The sequence below is a fragment of the Schistocerca nitens genome, chromosome 7 (assembly GCF_023898315.1).
Source record: "Schistocerca nitens isolate TAMUIC-IGC-003100 chromosome 7, iqSchNite1.1, whole genome shotgun sequence".
Lineage (NCBI taxonomy): Eukaryota > Metazoa > Arthropoda > Insecta > Orthoptera > Acrididae > Schistocerca > Schistocerca nitens.
Window position 1 is genome coordinate 189,316,509 of NC_064620.1, and position 17,523 is coordinate 189,334,031.

Below are 17,523 nucleotides of genomic sequence, written 5' to 3' on the forward strand. Positions count from 1 at the left end.
AACCTCCTGACCCCACCGACACCCCGCACCCCTACCTTCTACCTTCTTCCCAAAATTCATAAAACCAACCATCCCGACCGCCCAGTTGTAGCTGATTACCAAACCCCCACAGAGCGTATCTCTGCCTACGTAGATCAACACCTTCAACCCATTACATGCAGTCTCCCATCCTTCATCAAAGACACCAACCACTTTCTCGAACACCTGGAATCCTTACCCAATCTGTTACCCCTGGAAATCATCCTTATAACCATTGATGCCACTTCCTTATACACAAATATTCCGCACGTCCAGGGCCTCGCTGCAATGGAGCACTTCCTTTCACGCCGATCACCTGCCACCTTACCTAAAACCTCTTTCCTCATTACCTTAGCCAGCTTCATCCTGACCCACAACTTCTTCACTTTTGAAGGCCAGACATACCAACAATTAAAGGGAACAGCCATGGGTACCAGGATGGCCCCCTCGTACGCCAACCTATTCATGGGTCGCTTAGAGGAAGCCTTCTTAGTTACCAAGGCCTGCAAACCCCAAGTTTGGTACAGATTTATTGATGACATCTTCATGATCTGGACTCACAGTGAAGAAGAACTCCAGAATTTCCTCTCCAACCTCAACTCCTTTGGTTCCATCAGATTCACCTGGTCCTACTCCAAATCCCATGCCACTTTCCTTGACGTTGACCTCCATCTGTCCAATGGCCAGCTTCACACGTCCGTCCACATCAAACCCACCAACAAGCAACAGTACCTCCATTATGACAGCTGCCACCCATTCCACATCAAATGGTCCCTTCCCTACAGCCAGGTCTTCGTGGCAAATGAATCTGCTCCAGTCCTGAATCCCTGAACCATTACACCAACAACCTGAAAACAGCTTTCGCATCCCGCAACTACCCTCCCGACCTGGCACAGAAGCAAATAACCAGAGCCACTTCCTCATCCCCTCAAACCCAGAACCTCCCACAGAAGAACCACAAAAGTGCCCCACTTGTGACAGGATACTTTCCGGGACTGGATCAGACTCTAAATGTGGCTCTCCAGCAGGGATACGACTTCCTCAAATCCTGCCCTGAAATGAGATCCATCCTTCATGAAATCCTTCCCACTCCACCAAGAGTGTCTTTTCGCCATCCACCTAACCTTCGTAACCTGTTAGTTCATCCCTATGAAATCCCCAAACCACTTTCCCTACCCTCTGGCTCCTACCCTTGTAACCGCCCCCGCTGTAGAACCTGTCCCATGCACCCTCTCACCACCACCTACTCCAGTCCTGTAACCCAGAAGGTGCACACAATCAAAGGCAGAGCCACGTGTGAAAGCACCCACGTGATTTACCAACTGACATGCCTACACTGTGAAGCTTTCTATGTGGGAATGACCAGCAACAAACTGTCCATTCGCATGAATGGACACAGGCAGACAGTATTTGTTGGTAATGAGGATCACCCTGTGGCTAAACATGCCTTGGTGCACGGCCAGCACATCTTGGCACAGTGTTACACCGTCCGGGTTATCTGGATACTTCCCACTAACACCAACCTGTCAGAACTCCGGAGATGGGAACTTACCCTTCAGTATATCCTCCCCTCTCGTTATCCGCCAGGCCTCAACCTCCGCTAATTTAAAGTTGCCGCCGCTCATACCTCACCTGTCTTTCAACATCTTTGCCTCTGTACTTCCACCTCGACTGACATCTCTGCCCAAACTCTTTGCCTTTACAAATGTCTGCTCGTGTCTGTGTATGTGCAGATGGATATGTGTGTGTGTGCGAGTGTATACCTGTCCTTTTTTCCTCCAAGGTAAGTCTTTCCGCTCCCGGGATTGGAATGACTCCTTACCCTCTCCCTTAAAACCCACATCCTTTCGTCTTTCCCTCTCCTTCCCTCTTTCCTGATGAAGCAACCATTGGTTGCGAAAGCTAGAATTTTGTGTGTATATTTGTGTTTGTTTGTGTGTCTGTCGACCTGCCAGCACTTTCATTTGGTAAGTCACATCATCTTTGTTTTTAGATATATTTTTCCTACGTGGAATGTTTCCCTCTAATATAATCATATCTCATAAACTGTTGAGATATCAGTACAAGACTTTGGCAACTGATACCACACAACCAGGAGAATACTTTTTTATATGGTTAACTTACAGTACTTTCTTATCTATGGCGATATAGCAGAAGCTAGGGTTTTTATTTTAGTTTACAATCCAGTACTGTAAATTTTTAAGTGTGTTTGACAGCTATTATTAAAAAGAGATTTTGTTAGTATGAAAATGAGGTTTTCCGTAAAGTATTGACTGCCCTGATCACCTAGTTCTTGTTTAATAAGACATTCTGTTGTAAGATTCTGTCACAATAGCTATTGCAAGGTGAATATGTGCAATTTATACTGTGTTTTTGGAAAAAAAGAAAAATTAAACCTGTCAACAAGAGAAATGTAGCCATTTCTCATAACCGATGAATCTTCTTTGTATGAGAAATGGTTAAAAATTCAGACAAAAATAAATTGCCAAATCTGTTGCAGTTTTGGTGGAATCCTGTAAACCTCCATATTTTTAATTGTGAATGACAGAAATGGGAACTTACCAGAGGATTTTCTCCCATTGTTCACCTGAGAAATATGAAAATAATTTGCAGAAAATGGTGTACCATTTTTCTGTTCCTATCCCCATACAGAGTTTAGTGGTGAACTTCTCCATCATAACTATCTTTTAATGTGTTAAACATATATATTTATTTATAATCTATTTTAACATTAATGAATAGTTTCAAGCAGTGCATAAAGTAATGAATATCATGTTTTTGTAACATTTTTATCCACAGATACAGAGGCACCAAATTAATTATATCTAATAGAACAATACTACAGTTTTGCTCCAGGGAAGAACAGACCCAGTAAAATTCTTTCGTAACTCTGAAGCTGCGAATGCATTGACAACTTGCAGAACCTTGCCAACCATTTGTCAAAGTCAATAAGTCGATGAATCAAAAAATATTTGCAGTAAGAGCTTCAGTTCCTCCCTCTGCACAAGGGTAGGAATGGATAGATCATATGGTATTTGCTGAACATTTTCACATATCAAATATAACTGAGGTGTAAAAAGAAAATCCTTCAGTAAGTTTCAGTCCTGCATTACAGGATTCCTCTGCATCTGCAACAGGACTGGCAATTTATTTTCATTTGGGTTGTTAAACTTTTTCAGCCAAAAACCACCATTTTTTTTATTAAGAGAAAGGGCTAACAAGTCAGGCCATAGTGAATAATTCCTTTAGTTCCAGTTTCAGAGTGATCTTGTAGCCCAGTACCTTTTTAGTATGGAACAGGTGGTACTGAAACTTAGCAAATGATTTCTTTCTGCGCCTTAAACCTCATCAACATTGTTTTATTAAATGAGGAACCGAAGGCAAATCAGGTGAGTAGACACTTAAAAATTGCATTTTTTCGTTACTTTATGAACTACTTGAGACTGCTCATTAAGGTTGATCATGATGATGTTCAATTTGTGGGGCACTCAACTGCACAGTCATCACCGCCTGTACAAAGTCCCAAATTTACACATTCAATGACAACACAAACACCCAGTCCCTGGCAGAGAAAACCCCCAACCTGGGCGCGAATCGAACCTGAGACCCTGTGATCCAGAGGCAGCAATGCTAGCAACTATATCATGAGCTGCAGGCTTATTAAGGTTAAAATAGATTATAAATATATGTAATCTATCTCCAACACATCAAAAGATAATTATGGTGGAAAAGTTTGCCACTTCACTCTGAATGGGCATAGGAACAGGAACATGGTACCCTATTTGCTGCAAATTATTTTTGTATTTCTCAAATGTAGAACAGGGAGAAAATCCTTTGGTAAGTTTCCATTCCAGTCACTTGTTATTAAAAATTTGGTGGGTTACAGGATTCCACAAAAGCTGCAACGGAATTGGCAATTTATTTTTCTTCAATTGTTAACCATTTCTCATATGAAGAAGCTCCAGCATGTATGAGGAAGGGCTACTTTTCTCTTACTGGCAGGTTTAATTTTGCTTTGCTGACATGTTTAATTTTGCTTTGCTGATGGGTTTAACTTTTGCCTTTTTTTGCCAAAACGCAGTATAAATTGCACACTCACCTAGCAATAACTATTGCGCCAAATTCTTAAAACAGAATGTCTTGTTAAACAAACAGTACACAGCCATGGTGGTCAGTACATTACAGAAAACCCCATTGTGTCTGTTTGTTGTAAAATAAGATAAGAAATTTTGCATTTATTTTCCTATTAGCAAAATCACTTTTCAGTAACCGTCTAAGACTCTTACAAGAATTACAGTACTGTATTGAAAAAAAAAAATAGGAACCATAGCTTCTGCTATATCACCTGCCAAAATCTCATACTGATATGTTGAACAGTTTATGGGATATGAGGTATGTTATGAATATTTCAATCTTGAGCATGTACAGTCAAAAGTATTGGTGCTACATGAATTTTATTTTCCCAAGATTAGAGAAAGATAGAGACCTCCTCCAAAGTCTAAAAAGATTCAATATCTTAGCTAAATTTCATTCACAGCAGCATATGGTGGTAAATATGCATCTAACGCATAATTGTAGTGACCCAAATTTTATATTGCAAACTTTGTCAAATTTTGAGCAGTGTCTTATTTAAATGAGAATATCACAATAAGTTTGACCATTGACAAGATAATGGGCTCTCCACTGTGAAGCTGACATATAAAGCTATACATAACGTAAAACTCAAATTTTATGACCGAGCGAGGTGGCGCAGTGGTTAGACACTGGACTCGCATTCGGAAGGACGACAGTTCAATCCCGCGTCCGGCCATCCTGATTTAGGTTTTCCGTGATTTCCCTAAATCACTCCAGGCAAATGCCGGGATGGTTCCTTTGAAAGGGCACGGCCGACTTCCTTCCCAATCCTTCCCTAATCCGATGAGACCGATGACCACGCTGTCTGGTCTCCTTCCCCAAACCAACCAACCAACCATCAAATTTTATGGGTGAATAGTTTCTGTAAAATTGTGTGAGAACCACTACAGAGCTAACAGTACGCACTTGTCATTCAACTTGTAATGGCGCTGCTGCAGCTTGACTAGTAGGCTTACCAGCATTCTTGTATGCACCCATAGACACCTATAGCTGCACTGGGCAACACAGCAAATCGGCACTCAGAACACCAGCTTTCTTTCTGTTGTTGCACTGTTATACATCCAGTCACATCATCAAGAATTATGTGACATCATAATTTGCTTGCATGAATTGTCTTTTCAATGCATAGTAGAAACAAGTTAGTTGTTGGTTACTGCTTTTAGTTGCAGCTGGGCAAAATTCCTGTGCTTAATATATACATTAATATTTTTTTCCTGAAAGGCATAGCTACATCATTTTTGTTTCCAGCACATTGCTGGGGCTACTGTAGATGTCACTCTCTATAACATAATGCAAAATTATTGCACTCGTGTGATTTCTGCAGTTTTAAAGTGTGACATATCGAACATGTTTTTCTAGATGTCCAATTTGGGTGATAGTTTCATCATCCTGCCCAATATTTTGATGCCTGATGGAGTTTAGCTGTTGAAACATTGTACAGATAAATGAAATCAGTAACCAGGGTGGATCACTAAAAATTTAAGCTTCCGATTTCTTGTGCGATGTGCAATTTCTGAGATATTAAACATCATGCAAAAGAACAGTACAAGATTGCATTTTAATGGAAAAGCAACGTTCTGAAAACAGAAATATTCCTATTACAGACACTATTTTGAAATATCAAAAAACAAATCAGGCATTCATTGTCACAAGATGGTATGCTTAATAGCACTTTAAACTGCGTATTGCTTGTAGTTGTTAGTGATGAAGAAATTGTATTTTATAGGGTTATCACAACTACATTGATAAGTATTTGCCATCTGAATCTCCATATCTATATGGTCTGCATCCAAATGCTGAAATTGGGTTTTTGACAACCACTTCAGAAAACCTTTTCCGCACTCTACTGGAAATGCAACCTAGAGATGCTGGGGCTTCAGGTGCTACAACCATGTCACGTGAAGATAAGGTAAGCAAATGATTGTTTACAGATATTTTTCAGGTAGTTGAATTTGCAGCATTGTTGTAAGCTTTCATATTTTGTTCCACTGTTGCTGACGAATTTATTGAGGAGAGAGCTGTGTAATATTAAAATTATCCTTTTAATTCCACAGTCTGAGTTGCATAAATTTTATGGTAATTGCTAATTTCAGTCCAACAGGAGCACCTTTGGATATAAAATGTTTCACTTCATTGATGGTCTGGGCTAGTCTGTTTAGGCTCCTGTAGTAGTATGCTGTGGTATAGTGATGGAGGAATTGCAGTTTGAAGCAGGACTGCAGACATGTAACATGTACTTGCGTAATAATAAAAAGTTAATTATGTAACGTCGTCTTTTCAAGATAATAATGAAAACTTTATTAGTACCCCTCGTACTTTGTGTCTTTGTGTGGAATCGCTGTAAAAACCTATTCCATATGACACCAATGAATGAAAGTTTGGGAAATGAGTTACTTATCTAATGCTTTCTTCAACAGCATCAGCATTTACAAGTACAACAAATGCTGAACACAGATGTTTGATATGGTCTACAATATGTGATTTCCAGTTCAAGTTTTGATCAATATACACACCCAAAAGTTTTGAAAAATTAGTTTCACATAGTTCTGTGTCGTTGTTGCCATTGTTATTCATGTCTTGCCACATAGAGATTTGAATTAGTGTTCTTCTAAGTTGAGTGATAGACCATTTACAAAGATTCAATCAGTAATAATTTCAAGTACGTTTTTCTTCCTCCTGTAACAGCAACTTTGCTGGGTCTGATTATGATGCTTGTATCATCAGCAAAGAGCATTATTTCTGCTTTATCAGTGTAACAGGGAAGATGAGATATATATGGTGAGAACAGAAGTGGTCCTAGAATTGAACCCTGTGTTAAACACCAGTATTAATTTATCGCACCTCCAAAGATGATTCATTGTGAGAGCTGCATGAGCTATCTAAAGTGAGCCAACTACTCGTTGTACCAAAAAAGCCATAAACTGTTGATCCTAAAGAATTTTGTGGTTTACACAGTCAAAGATCTTAGACAGATCACTACAATCCCGGTAGGTGAAATCTCGTCTTTCAGATATTTTAATACATGGTCACTGAAATCGTACATGGAATGTTCAGGGGAGAAACCTTTCTGGGATCCAAAGTGATGCACCATCTTATATTTGCAGATGTGCTTAAACTTTACATTACCTTTTCCAAACTTTTCAGAGGAGAGTTAATAACCAATTGTTCTGGTTGTTATTAATATCTATCCTGCTGCCTTTCTTAAAGGAGATCCAATGAGTTTCCCAACCAGGCTCTGAAGACCCAAAGGATGTTGGCAGACCACTGTGTCAACCTCCACCATGTGGATGCTGTATGGAGGGCATGTGGGAGTAGCTGACTTACCAGACCTTGGAGCTACAACCTCACATTGAAGTAGCTCCTCAATTGGCATCACAAGGCTGAGTGCATTCTGTACCAGTCCTCTCACCTAGGAAAAATTCTTAGCAATACCAGGCATAGAACCTGGGTCCTCCACATGGTAGCAATCTATGCAGACCACTCAGTTATGGAGGTGGGCTTAAGAAGATCTAACAATGGCATAATTTAGCCTGTCTATAAAAATAATTTGTGAAAGTAATACATCAAATGAATGGCTGTGTACAGTAGCTATAGCAGAAAAACAGGCTCTTGATATTTTGCTTGAAATGTTGTTAGTTTCCATAAGAATCTCTGCTTTTTCTATTTTTCCTGGAAGAGACTGAAGTGGATCTTGCATTGATTAAATTCTTGTGGTACTTCAGTATAATGGTTTTGTGGACTATTTAGTATATCTTACCAGATATATTGTTCTCATCAACTGTGCTCGAGATTGAACTGATTTTATTTTGACAGTTGTTAATCTGTGATATGATATGACAAGCAAAATTTTTTTTTATTTTTTATAACTCTTCTTAATTAAGAACAATATCTTCTGTAGTATGAAAGTTGTTGGACATCTGTGCTTATCCTATTTTATGTACTTCTTTCTCTCTCTGCTACATGACACTTTAATCTGTTTTGCTGTTCATGGTTTGTTTGGTAAATAACTGGTGCCATTCTTTATTGTTTTTGTTGTGAAACAGCTATTTACTTAGAACTGCATTAAATTTAGAATTTACATCCATTACGCCATACAACTCATTCCACTTGATGTTTTGTAAGTTTCTTCTAAAGGTGTCTGTTCTGAGTTCATGAACTATCCTACTAGTTTTCTAATTACCACATGATATATTTAGACCTGTCATGTTGTCTGTTATGGCAAATTGGCCATCATAATTTGATAAACCAATTAAAACTGAAAGAAAACAACTTCTTTACCATGTTGCCACATTCACAAATGTTGTCTATTAAGTTGTTATTGAACAGTTTTGCTAAGAAAGTTTACAACTGAGGATAGATTATAAATGTTAAGGAAATGTCTACATCCTGTTTTTGTTCAGACTCCTTCAAAAATTAATACTGAAATCACAAACATTATTATTTGGCTCATTTTGTAAGATAGGTGACATAGTAGGGTTTCAGATTTTTCTAAGAAATACTGAAAAATTCATAGAGGGTATCTGCAAAGCATTATAATTATAATTGTGCTGTTAGGCAGTATGACCTCACATTACTTGTATTATTCTGTACAAAACTACTTTCATCACTAGTTTTGAATTTGTGATTGTTTTTTCACGTATATTACAACATGATAATTGAATTAACTTTCTAAATGAATTGTAGTCTTATATTGTATCAGTAAAGTCAGGAGCACCAAACCTCATGAGTATGAACTACCGAATTTTAAGTTCCTTCATTGACTCATATATTTCTACTTTTGACAATCATTCAAAATATCAACAAGTCTTGAAACAATATAATTCAAGTAATAGTACTGAATATTAAGTACTTTCTCAGTACTTATTTGTCTCTATTCATTTATATGACAGTCATAACAACAAGCATTATATTTATTACAGGTGAAGTCAGTTCTAGAAGATATATATGATAAATTACCAGAACCATTTAACATTGTTGAACTGATGGCTAAAGTTGAAGACAGGACACCATATGTAATTGTTGCAATTCAAGAGTGTGAGCGAATGAATTCACTAACATCAGAGATGAGGCGTTCATTAAGGGAGCTGAATTTAGGTCTGAAGGTAAGCAGATAGACATCATCAGTGACAACATCAGTGAAGTAATGGATTTACCTGAAACAGTTGTAGATTTCTGTGTCAGTTTTTAATTTTGATAACACAGTCACTTTTATTGATTTTTTGTACACAACCCATTGTTGGATAAAATGACACACGAGGTCTGTTCAAACAATTCTGGAACTTCCCCACAAAATTTTTCTACACTTAACTTTTGCTCTTTATGCATGGTCTCTTTCGAAAATGCTGTCTCCAAATTTTCTTTTATCTTAACTATCATAGCAAATCTTGGTGCTTCCTATGGGGTTTCCAAATTTGTAAATAAAAGAAGTCTGCAGGGGCCAGGCCTGGAGAGTACAGAGGATGAAGCAGCATAGTGATTTCAGTTTTTTGCAATAGTCACGCACCAGCAGGGATGAATGTGTGGGTGCGTTATTGTGATGCAAGAGCCATGAACTGTCTAACCACATTTCAGGCCATTTCCTTCTCACATTTTCTCGCAGGCATTGCAACACATCCTAATAGTACCATTGTTTAACACCTAGTATGTGTGGCATGAATTCATGATGACATTCCTGACATGAGCATCGTCAGCAGATGTCGAAGGGCATCCTGAATGAGACCATCTTTAACTGCTGTCTAGCCATTTTTAAACTGTGTCCAACATTCATAACATCAAGTACAGCTTAAGCACTCATCCTTCTAGGCTTTCTGTATCATTTGGAGTGTCTGTGAAGGCTTTCTTGAGTTTCATGCAAAATTTAATGTAGAAATTTGCAAACTGTGTGACATGATGATCTATGCAGTACAGCACTTAACAATAACTAACAGACATACAATAATGAAACTTCCAGCAATTACACATTAAAAACAGGTGTGTGCTGGGATACCAACCACATTTCACTCCAACACACCATTGGTACAAAATTGCGAATGTTTGGGAATTTTTTGAAAAGACTACGTATTTCTGGTTTCTTCCAACATAGGATTCAAAAGACGCAAAAATTAATATGTTAGCAAGATCTATTCAATAAAAAATTGTTGAAAATTAACACAGAAATTACAGAGCAAAAATAGAAAAAAATTCTTCTTTAAGTAGTTAAGCAAAGTAAGCAATGTAAAGACAATAATAGCCTTCAGCAAATAAAGGAAATTCTATACCTGTTAGATACTAACAGCTTGATACAAGACAGACTAAGATTCAAAAGTGTGAAAGGAAGTAGTGAAAAGCAAGCACAGTCCAGACTTCAGATAATCAGAAAATACACAAAAAGTTACACTTAAATTTAAAACATGACCTTCTGATTAAGAAAATGTCTAATATTGAGTAGTAATAAATTATGAGTCAGAAGTGCTGGTCTATGCTTACCTTCTGGGGGCAGTAATACACACATAAAAAAGAGTACAGGCTAGTCACTCTGGAAACAATTTACAGGTTGGTCCCTCTCATTCTAGGATCTAAGTGACATGCAATTATTTTGGAATAAAAACAGTCTTGGTTGCAAAATTATTTAATGTCAGTGACGTGTTTCATCCTTTTAGGGTGTAAAAGTAGCTGGATATGAAATCCGTCCATCTTATAGCCATATAAAATGGAAATTTGTCACAACAGTAAGTGGATATGTAACCCATCCATCATAAAAACATATAAAACGCAATGTGGACCTTGAAAACACCAGCTGACACTGCTGTAGTAGTACAAAATAGGGCTATGCTTACAAAATAAACATGGTATGAGCCACATGCATCACACTGACACTTTGCGTGCGAACAAGATACTACTACAGTGTGTCAGCTGGTTCGTTCAAGGTCTTCCTTGCATTTTATATGTTTTTTTAATGGATGGATTACATATTCAGTTACTATTGTAACCAATTTCCATTTTATAGGCTTATGGGACAGTAGTTTTCATATACAGCTACTTTTACACAATCTGATGATGCCCCAAAAGAGCAAAACATGTCATTGACATTAAATAATTTCACAACCAAGACTGTTTGTATTTTGAAATAATTCAAAACTGGTTTTGCTGTAGCACTCTGCTACAATAAAATGGGATAATTTTTTTGACATGCACTTCCCCTTCATTCTCTCCCCCCCCCCCCCCCCCTTCTCTCTCTTTCTCTTTCTCTCTCAGATCAGTGATTTATACATCTACATATGTACTCAGCAAAACACTGTGAAGTGCTTGGCAAAAGGTACCAGTTATTAGGGCTTTGTCCCATCCATTCATGTATGACACGTGGCAAAAATGACCATTTAAAAGCCTCTCAGTACACTGTAATTAGTCTGTTCTTGCCTTCACAGTCAATTTGGAAGTGATACATAGGGTAGAAGTCTGCATCTGAAATTTACACTCGCTTGAATTGTTGTTTTTTATTTATTTTTTATTTTATTATCCATCTTTAGGCATTAAAAAATTCAACTGATGTCATCATTTGTGTGCATATACAGTTTACATAACTAACAGAAATGGTGTAATATATTGTAGATAATTATTGTCTAATACAAAAATTTGTCCTTGATGCTGCACAAGGTATTTGCATTATATTTAGATGTATGAGTTTAATCTAAGTGAAACTATATTAGTACCGGTACTTAATATCATCTTTAGTGCACATTATAAACCCTTCTATTGTATAAAAAGCTTTTTCTCCAAACCATTTCTTTGTGACACTATTAAACTTATTCAGTGACACATTATGTGCCTCTATTGGCAACATGTTAAATAGTTTACTCTCATGTACCTGTAACTATCTTGAGTTTTCTTTAGTCTAGCAACTGGGATGTCAATTTGCTGTTTTATATGTGTGTCATGGTGATGGATAGATTGTCATAGTTAGTGACTGTGTTGGTTTTCTTTTGTGTGTGTCAGACAACTGTGTATAAAGAGGGCTGCAACTGTTAGTATTTTTAGATTTTTGAAATATGGTCTACAAGACTCGTAATTTCTGACTCCATGGATGCATCTGACTGCCTTCTTTTGCCAAATGAAAACTTGTTTTACTCCAGGTGAGTTTCCCCACAACAAAGTGGCATATGTTAAATGGGTGTGGAAAAAGTCATAGTATGCATTGAGTAATAACTTACCACTAACACATGACCTTAGTTTACCTAACAAATATGTCACACATGCTAACTTAGTACAAATATAATCGGTATGACACTTCCACGTTAATTTTGTGTCAAGATGGATCCTAAGTAGTTTAGCTGAGACACAATCAATCTTATCACTCTTTAACACACAAGCTAAAGAGAATATTTACAGTTTTATCATTATTTATATGCAAGTCATTGAGTTGGAACCACTTGATGGCTGCTCTGAGATGAGCCTCACTTTCCTCGTTTAGTTTCGTAAATCTTTGCCTGCTGTAACAAAAGTTGTATCATCTGCATAGAGTGTGGATTTACATAACATGGTGCTGGGCAAGTCATTTACATATATTATAAAAAGTAAAGGTCCAAACACAGAGCCTTGTGGTACACCCTACATGATATCCAAGACATTTCGCTTCATATTGTTAAAATGCACAATTTGTTTTCTGTCGCTCATATAGGATCTGATCAGAGATCGTTCTGAGCCTCTAATACCATAGCAGTGCAGCTTTTCTAGTTGTATCCTGTGACTGACAGAGTCAAATGCCTTGCTGAGGTCCACAAGAGTGGCATTAACTGATAATCCTGATTCGAATGATAACAATATATATGAAACAACATCTTCAACTGCTTTTGCCATTGACAGGCCGGACCTGAAGCCATACTGAGAGTCACTAAGAATATTATTCACAGACAGATGTTGACTGATTTGGAGCTGTATGCAATATTCCACTACTTTTGATATGATGGGTACAAGGGAGATTGGACGGTAATTATTAGGACAAGACTTGTCACCTTTCTTGTGCAGTGGAGTAACGACTGCCATTTTTAAGGATGAAGGGAGCAGCCACTGACAAACATCCGGTTCATAAGAGAACAGAATGGATGGCTATTACATCTGCTATTTTTTTTATTACAAAATTGGAGAGACCATAAATGTCTTCTGATTTTGAGTAACTTAATTTTGCTATTGCAGTTTTAATATCTGTTACTTTTACTTCTTTCCATTTAAACACAGGAACCATATCCTCAAAATTTTGTAGAAATGAATTTCTATTATTTGAGATATGGTTGTTGTCACATTTATGGATATGTTCATTTGCAGCACTGTTATTCATACTGGCAGCATTAATGAAGAAGGTGTTGAAATCATCCGGTGTGATACAAGCATCACATGAATTATTTTTGTTAACATCTTTATTTCTACCCAGATGAGTCTTGATATAAGTCCAGGCTGCTTTGCATTTATTTTGAGACTTATTAATATAATCATCATTTGCCTTGCACTTGCTTAACCTAATTTATGCCTTGTATTTGTTCCTCAAACTTATGTAGTTTGCACTTTTGGCTTCACTATTTTTTGATTTGTCATAGGAAATCATTAACAGAGTTCTTTGCTGCATGTAGTTCCATGAAAGTCTGGTAGGTATCACTGTAGTCACTTTGCATGCAAGAAGAAATGGCATTGGGCTTCCCTCATGCTCATTCGAGAATTGTGTGCTCTAGTGGACTGACTGTCCACTATGGAAAAGGGGGAAAACATACCTCTCCGACTTTCATGCTGCAAAAACTCTTGAAGGTGCATAAGACTATGCCATTTAGTTTTAAGAATTTAACACATTGTCAACACTCCAGAAGAGAAAAATGAACTATTAGTGATCAGTGCTGCCCAAGTATTGGACCCTCCTGTGATTTTAATCAACTATGTTCAGAAAAGTCCAAATATATATGTATTTTTCCCTGGGTGATGACCAATTACTCTGGACAAGTATCTGATATGCTCTTACATGTTATATCATAAAAGCAATTAATTCTTGCCCATTTCTTATGACACAGCAAAAATAGATCCTCCTAGGCCCTTCGTGCCTCTCCCTTCTAAAACAATTGTTGTAGACCATTCCTTGTTGCTAATTGATAAGCCATTCGAAGTATGTCATGATGTGTGAGGCCATAAAAATTCTCTTCTCTGTGAAGTAGGTAAGACACTAACTAGCCTCTGCACCTACTACAAATTTTCTTCACATTTTTCATGAAATTAATTTTGAAGGAGAAACTCCATCCTTGCTAAATGCTTCTAACATTGATTGTGGCACAATAAATATGGGCATAAAATCATATAAATAAATCGTACCAAATTTTAGCAGCCTTCAGGACACACGCAGTTTTATTTCTGACTGCATGAATCACCTTGGTCATATTTGTTTCATTCCATTTCTTCCTTTTTCCCTGTGTGATATATTTTGCCTTTGTTAATAATAATAATAATATTTTATTTAATAATAATACTTTATTCAACATTGAATGATTAATTGCATATGTATAAAAACAGGTTACAGTTCTTTGTACGTAGCACAATAATACATTCTTCTGATTATGTCATTGATTAACAAAATGTTGAAATTACAAATAAAATGGTTTGATTAACAATATCAACATATTTTTTCAAAGCAATTCTTATTCTGCATGTAAGTATGGTATTCTTCTAGTGTGTAAAATGGATTTTGTAACAGGAATTTATTTAGATGAAATTTAAGCTTCAATGTGGGTAGGGCCACAAGTTTTCAGGGCAGTGCACTTTAAAACTGCATATTGTGGACGCTTTTCATAGAGTGCTGTTTTGTGGCTGCTAATGTAATTTTTTTTAATTTCTGGTATTGTACTGATACAAATTGGAACAAATGTTGGGTTGCAGTCTTTCAACAAGTAATATGGCTTTTAGAATGTACATGTTTACTACGGTTAGTACACCAGTTTTTGGAAACAAGCCTGTGGGGTGCGTGCTGTAAGACCTTCAGTACACACACCATCAGATTATTTGACTTGTCGCTCTAGCGGAGTAGGCGAGTGTCAGCAATATGTCTCGTGGTCTTACTGTGATGTGTTTATCTTCTGCCGTTAGGTCAGACGATAGAAATGCCACTTGCACGCTTAGAGTAGCAGATTGACAGTGGCCAACTTTAAACAGAACTTGATTAATTTTCACACACATTTATTAAAATAATAAAAAATATAGACATTATGTAACTTGATTCTGGATGCTGTTTACAATTGACAATCTGAAGTTTCTTTGGTCTTGGTACGTTAATCTTATTCTCACATATCTCAGATACTTGACAAACTGTCTATTCATTTATCTTAATGGCTATGTACAGGAATATGATAATCTTATTAGGCGCAGACTGAAACTTGACTATAGACTGATACAGACAAATGCAGACTAATGCAGACTGACTCATCGGAGGTCTGTACACTCGTTATATTACCTCGCTCGTTCAGGTATCACTGCGCGAGTGTGATCCGCGAGGAGAAAAGGTTCCACATTAGCAGCAATCTCATTGGCTGCGTTACATATTAATACGCGGATCGGCGGAAGCAGAATTTGGTCCGTCTCTAAGACAGCGCCATCTCGTAGTGCGGAGATGGATGAGTGCTGCGCCTGCACTGTTGTGCCTAGCGGGGCGCACTCTAGTGGGAAAGTTGTGTACGTGCTGACTACATGGAACTATGTACACAACAAAGACACAGCATGATTCCTTATATTTTGCTCCACAGATGATTCTTATAGTCCTTTTCTGAAGTAGCAATAGCTTACTTAGATTTGCTTTGGTTGTTGCTCCCCATATTTCTATTCTGTAATTCAGGTGAGAGGAAAATAGAGCATGGTATGCAGTCTTTAGGACAACAGTGTCTTTGCAGAACTTGCTAATCATATTAATTGCAAATATATTCTCAGAAAACTTACATGTTAGCGTGTCAACATATGTCTCCCACTTAGGTTGCTTTGAATTGTTAAAACGAGGAATTTTACACTAAATTCTTTTTTACTAATTCATTGCCTATGTATAGTTTAATTTCATCAGTAAAACTACTCCATGAGACATGGTTTACTACTGCTTACATGTAAGTGGTTTTCATTAAAGCACTGTATAATTTCATTTGTCATGATATTACAGTGTATCTCTAGTTCATTAATTGATTCCTTTTTACACATAAGGATGTATCATCTGCATACAGAACTATTTTGGAACTTTGAGTGCAATATCTTATGTAATTACAAATCAAAAACAGAAGAGGACTCCATATTTTATATTAGTGATTTTGGATTTGTGAACACCACTTTCAGTTTTAAGCAGTACAAACTGTTTTCTGTTACTCATATAAGATTTTATTAGGTCATGAACAGTACCTCTGATGCCAATGTTTGATAGCTTTTCTAATAGGGTTGTCATGTTCACACAGTCGAAAGCCTTCTCAAGGTCAAGGTATATACTTGCAACATGTTGCTTGTTGTCAATGCCAGTTATTATCTCTTCAATTAAATGAGCAGTTGCTGTGCTGGTTGATTTATATTTTAAGAATCCATTTTGATTTTCAAACATCAGAAAGTTTATAATTCTGCTGTATATGATTTTTTTCAACTAGTTTGGAAAAGGCTGGAAGTATTGAGATGGGTCTGTAGTTTCGAATTTTGAGTTTGTCTCCTTTTTTTAAAGATTGGTGTTACCTGAGCTATTTTTAGTCTGTCTGGGAAGGTGTCTGTGTATTATATTATTTACTGCTACAGACCAAGGTACAGACACATTTTCTCTGCACACTTTTAATACATTAATACTGAGCAATTTCAAGTTGATCTTTTACTACCATCCCATTGTGGTCAATATTAAAGTCCATACAGCACATGTCTCTGCCTGTTCTAAAACTGTTCATCACTCCCCAGACCCCAGAAGTAACACTGTGTGAAGCCTGAAGCTTGTTTGTAACATAGCTGCCCCTGGTCTGTATTAATAATTATTTATAATATTCTTGATAAGTTTTGAAGGCCCCTTTTAGCTTGAGATTTTGACTATTATTCAACATTGCACTATGCAATAATTTTAACTTTTCCCTTGCTTCAATGACACCATTATTTATCCAGATACTTTTGTTTAAATTTTTAGTTTGTTTAACTTTTGTGGCTACAACTGGGCATGTCCCCCCAGGGGGTCCACAACTCTTTTGTGGATACGTGCATAGCGAGCACGGGACCCCGAGCTAATGTGGCCTTCCTTCCTTCCTTTCCGGGCTGCATACCTTCCCTTTCCGCATCCTTCCCCATCCCCCATCTTTGCCCCCCCCCCCCCCCCACTCTCACCTCCGCCTCTTTCCTTCCCTTTCTCCCCCTCTGGGAGTATGTTTTGTG

The 17,523-nt window shown here is 37.4% G+C and overlaps 1 protein-coding gene across 1 annotated transcript in view; it reads left to right on the plus strand.

Annotated features, from left to right (window-relative positions):
- LOC126195528 (dynein beta chain, ciliary-like) overlaps positions 1-17,523 on the plus strand; it is a 930,907-nt gene that overhangs the window by 820,875 nt on the left and 92,509 nt on the right. The window contains exons 50-51 of the mRNA XM_049934154.1: positions 5,879-6,061; positions 9,072-9,254. Coding sequence (XP_049790111.1) covers positions 5,879-6,061; positions 9,072-9,254 — 366 coding nt within the window. The remainder of the gene's footprint in view (positions 1-5,878; positions 6,062-9,071; positions 9,255-17,523) is intronic.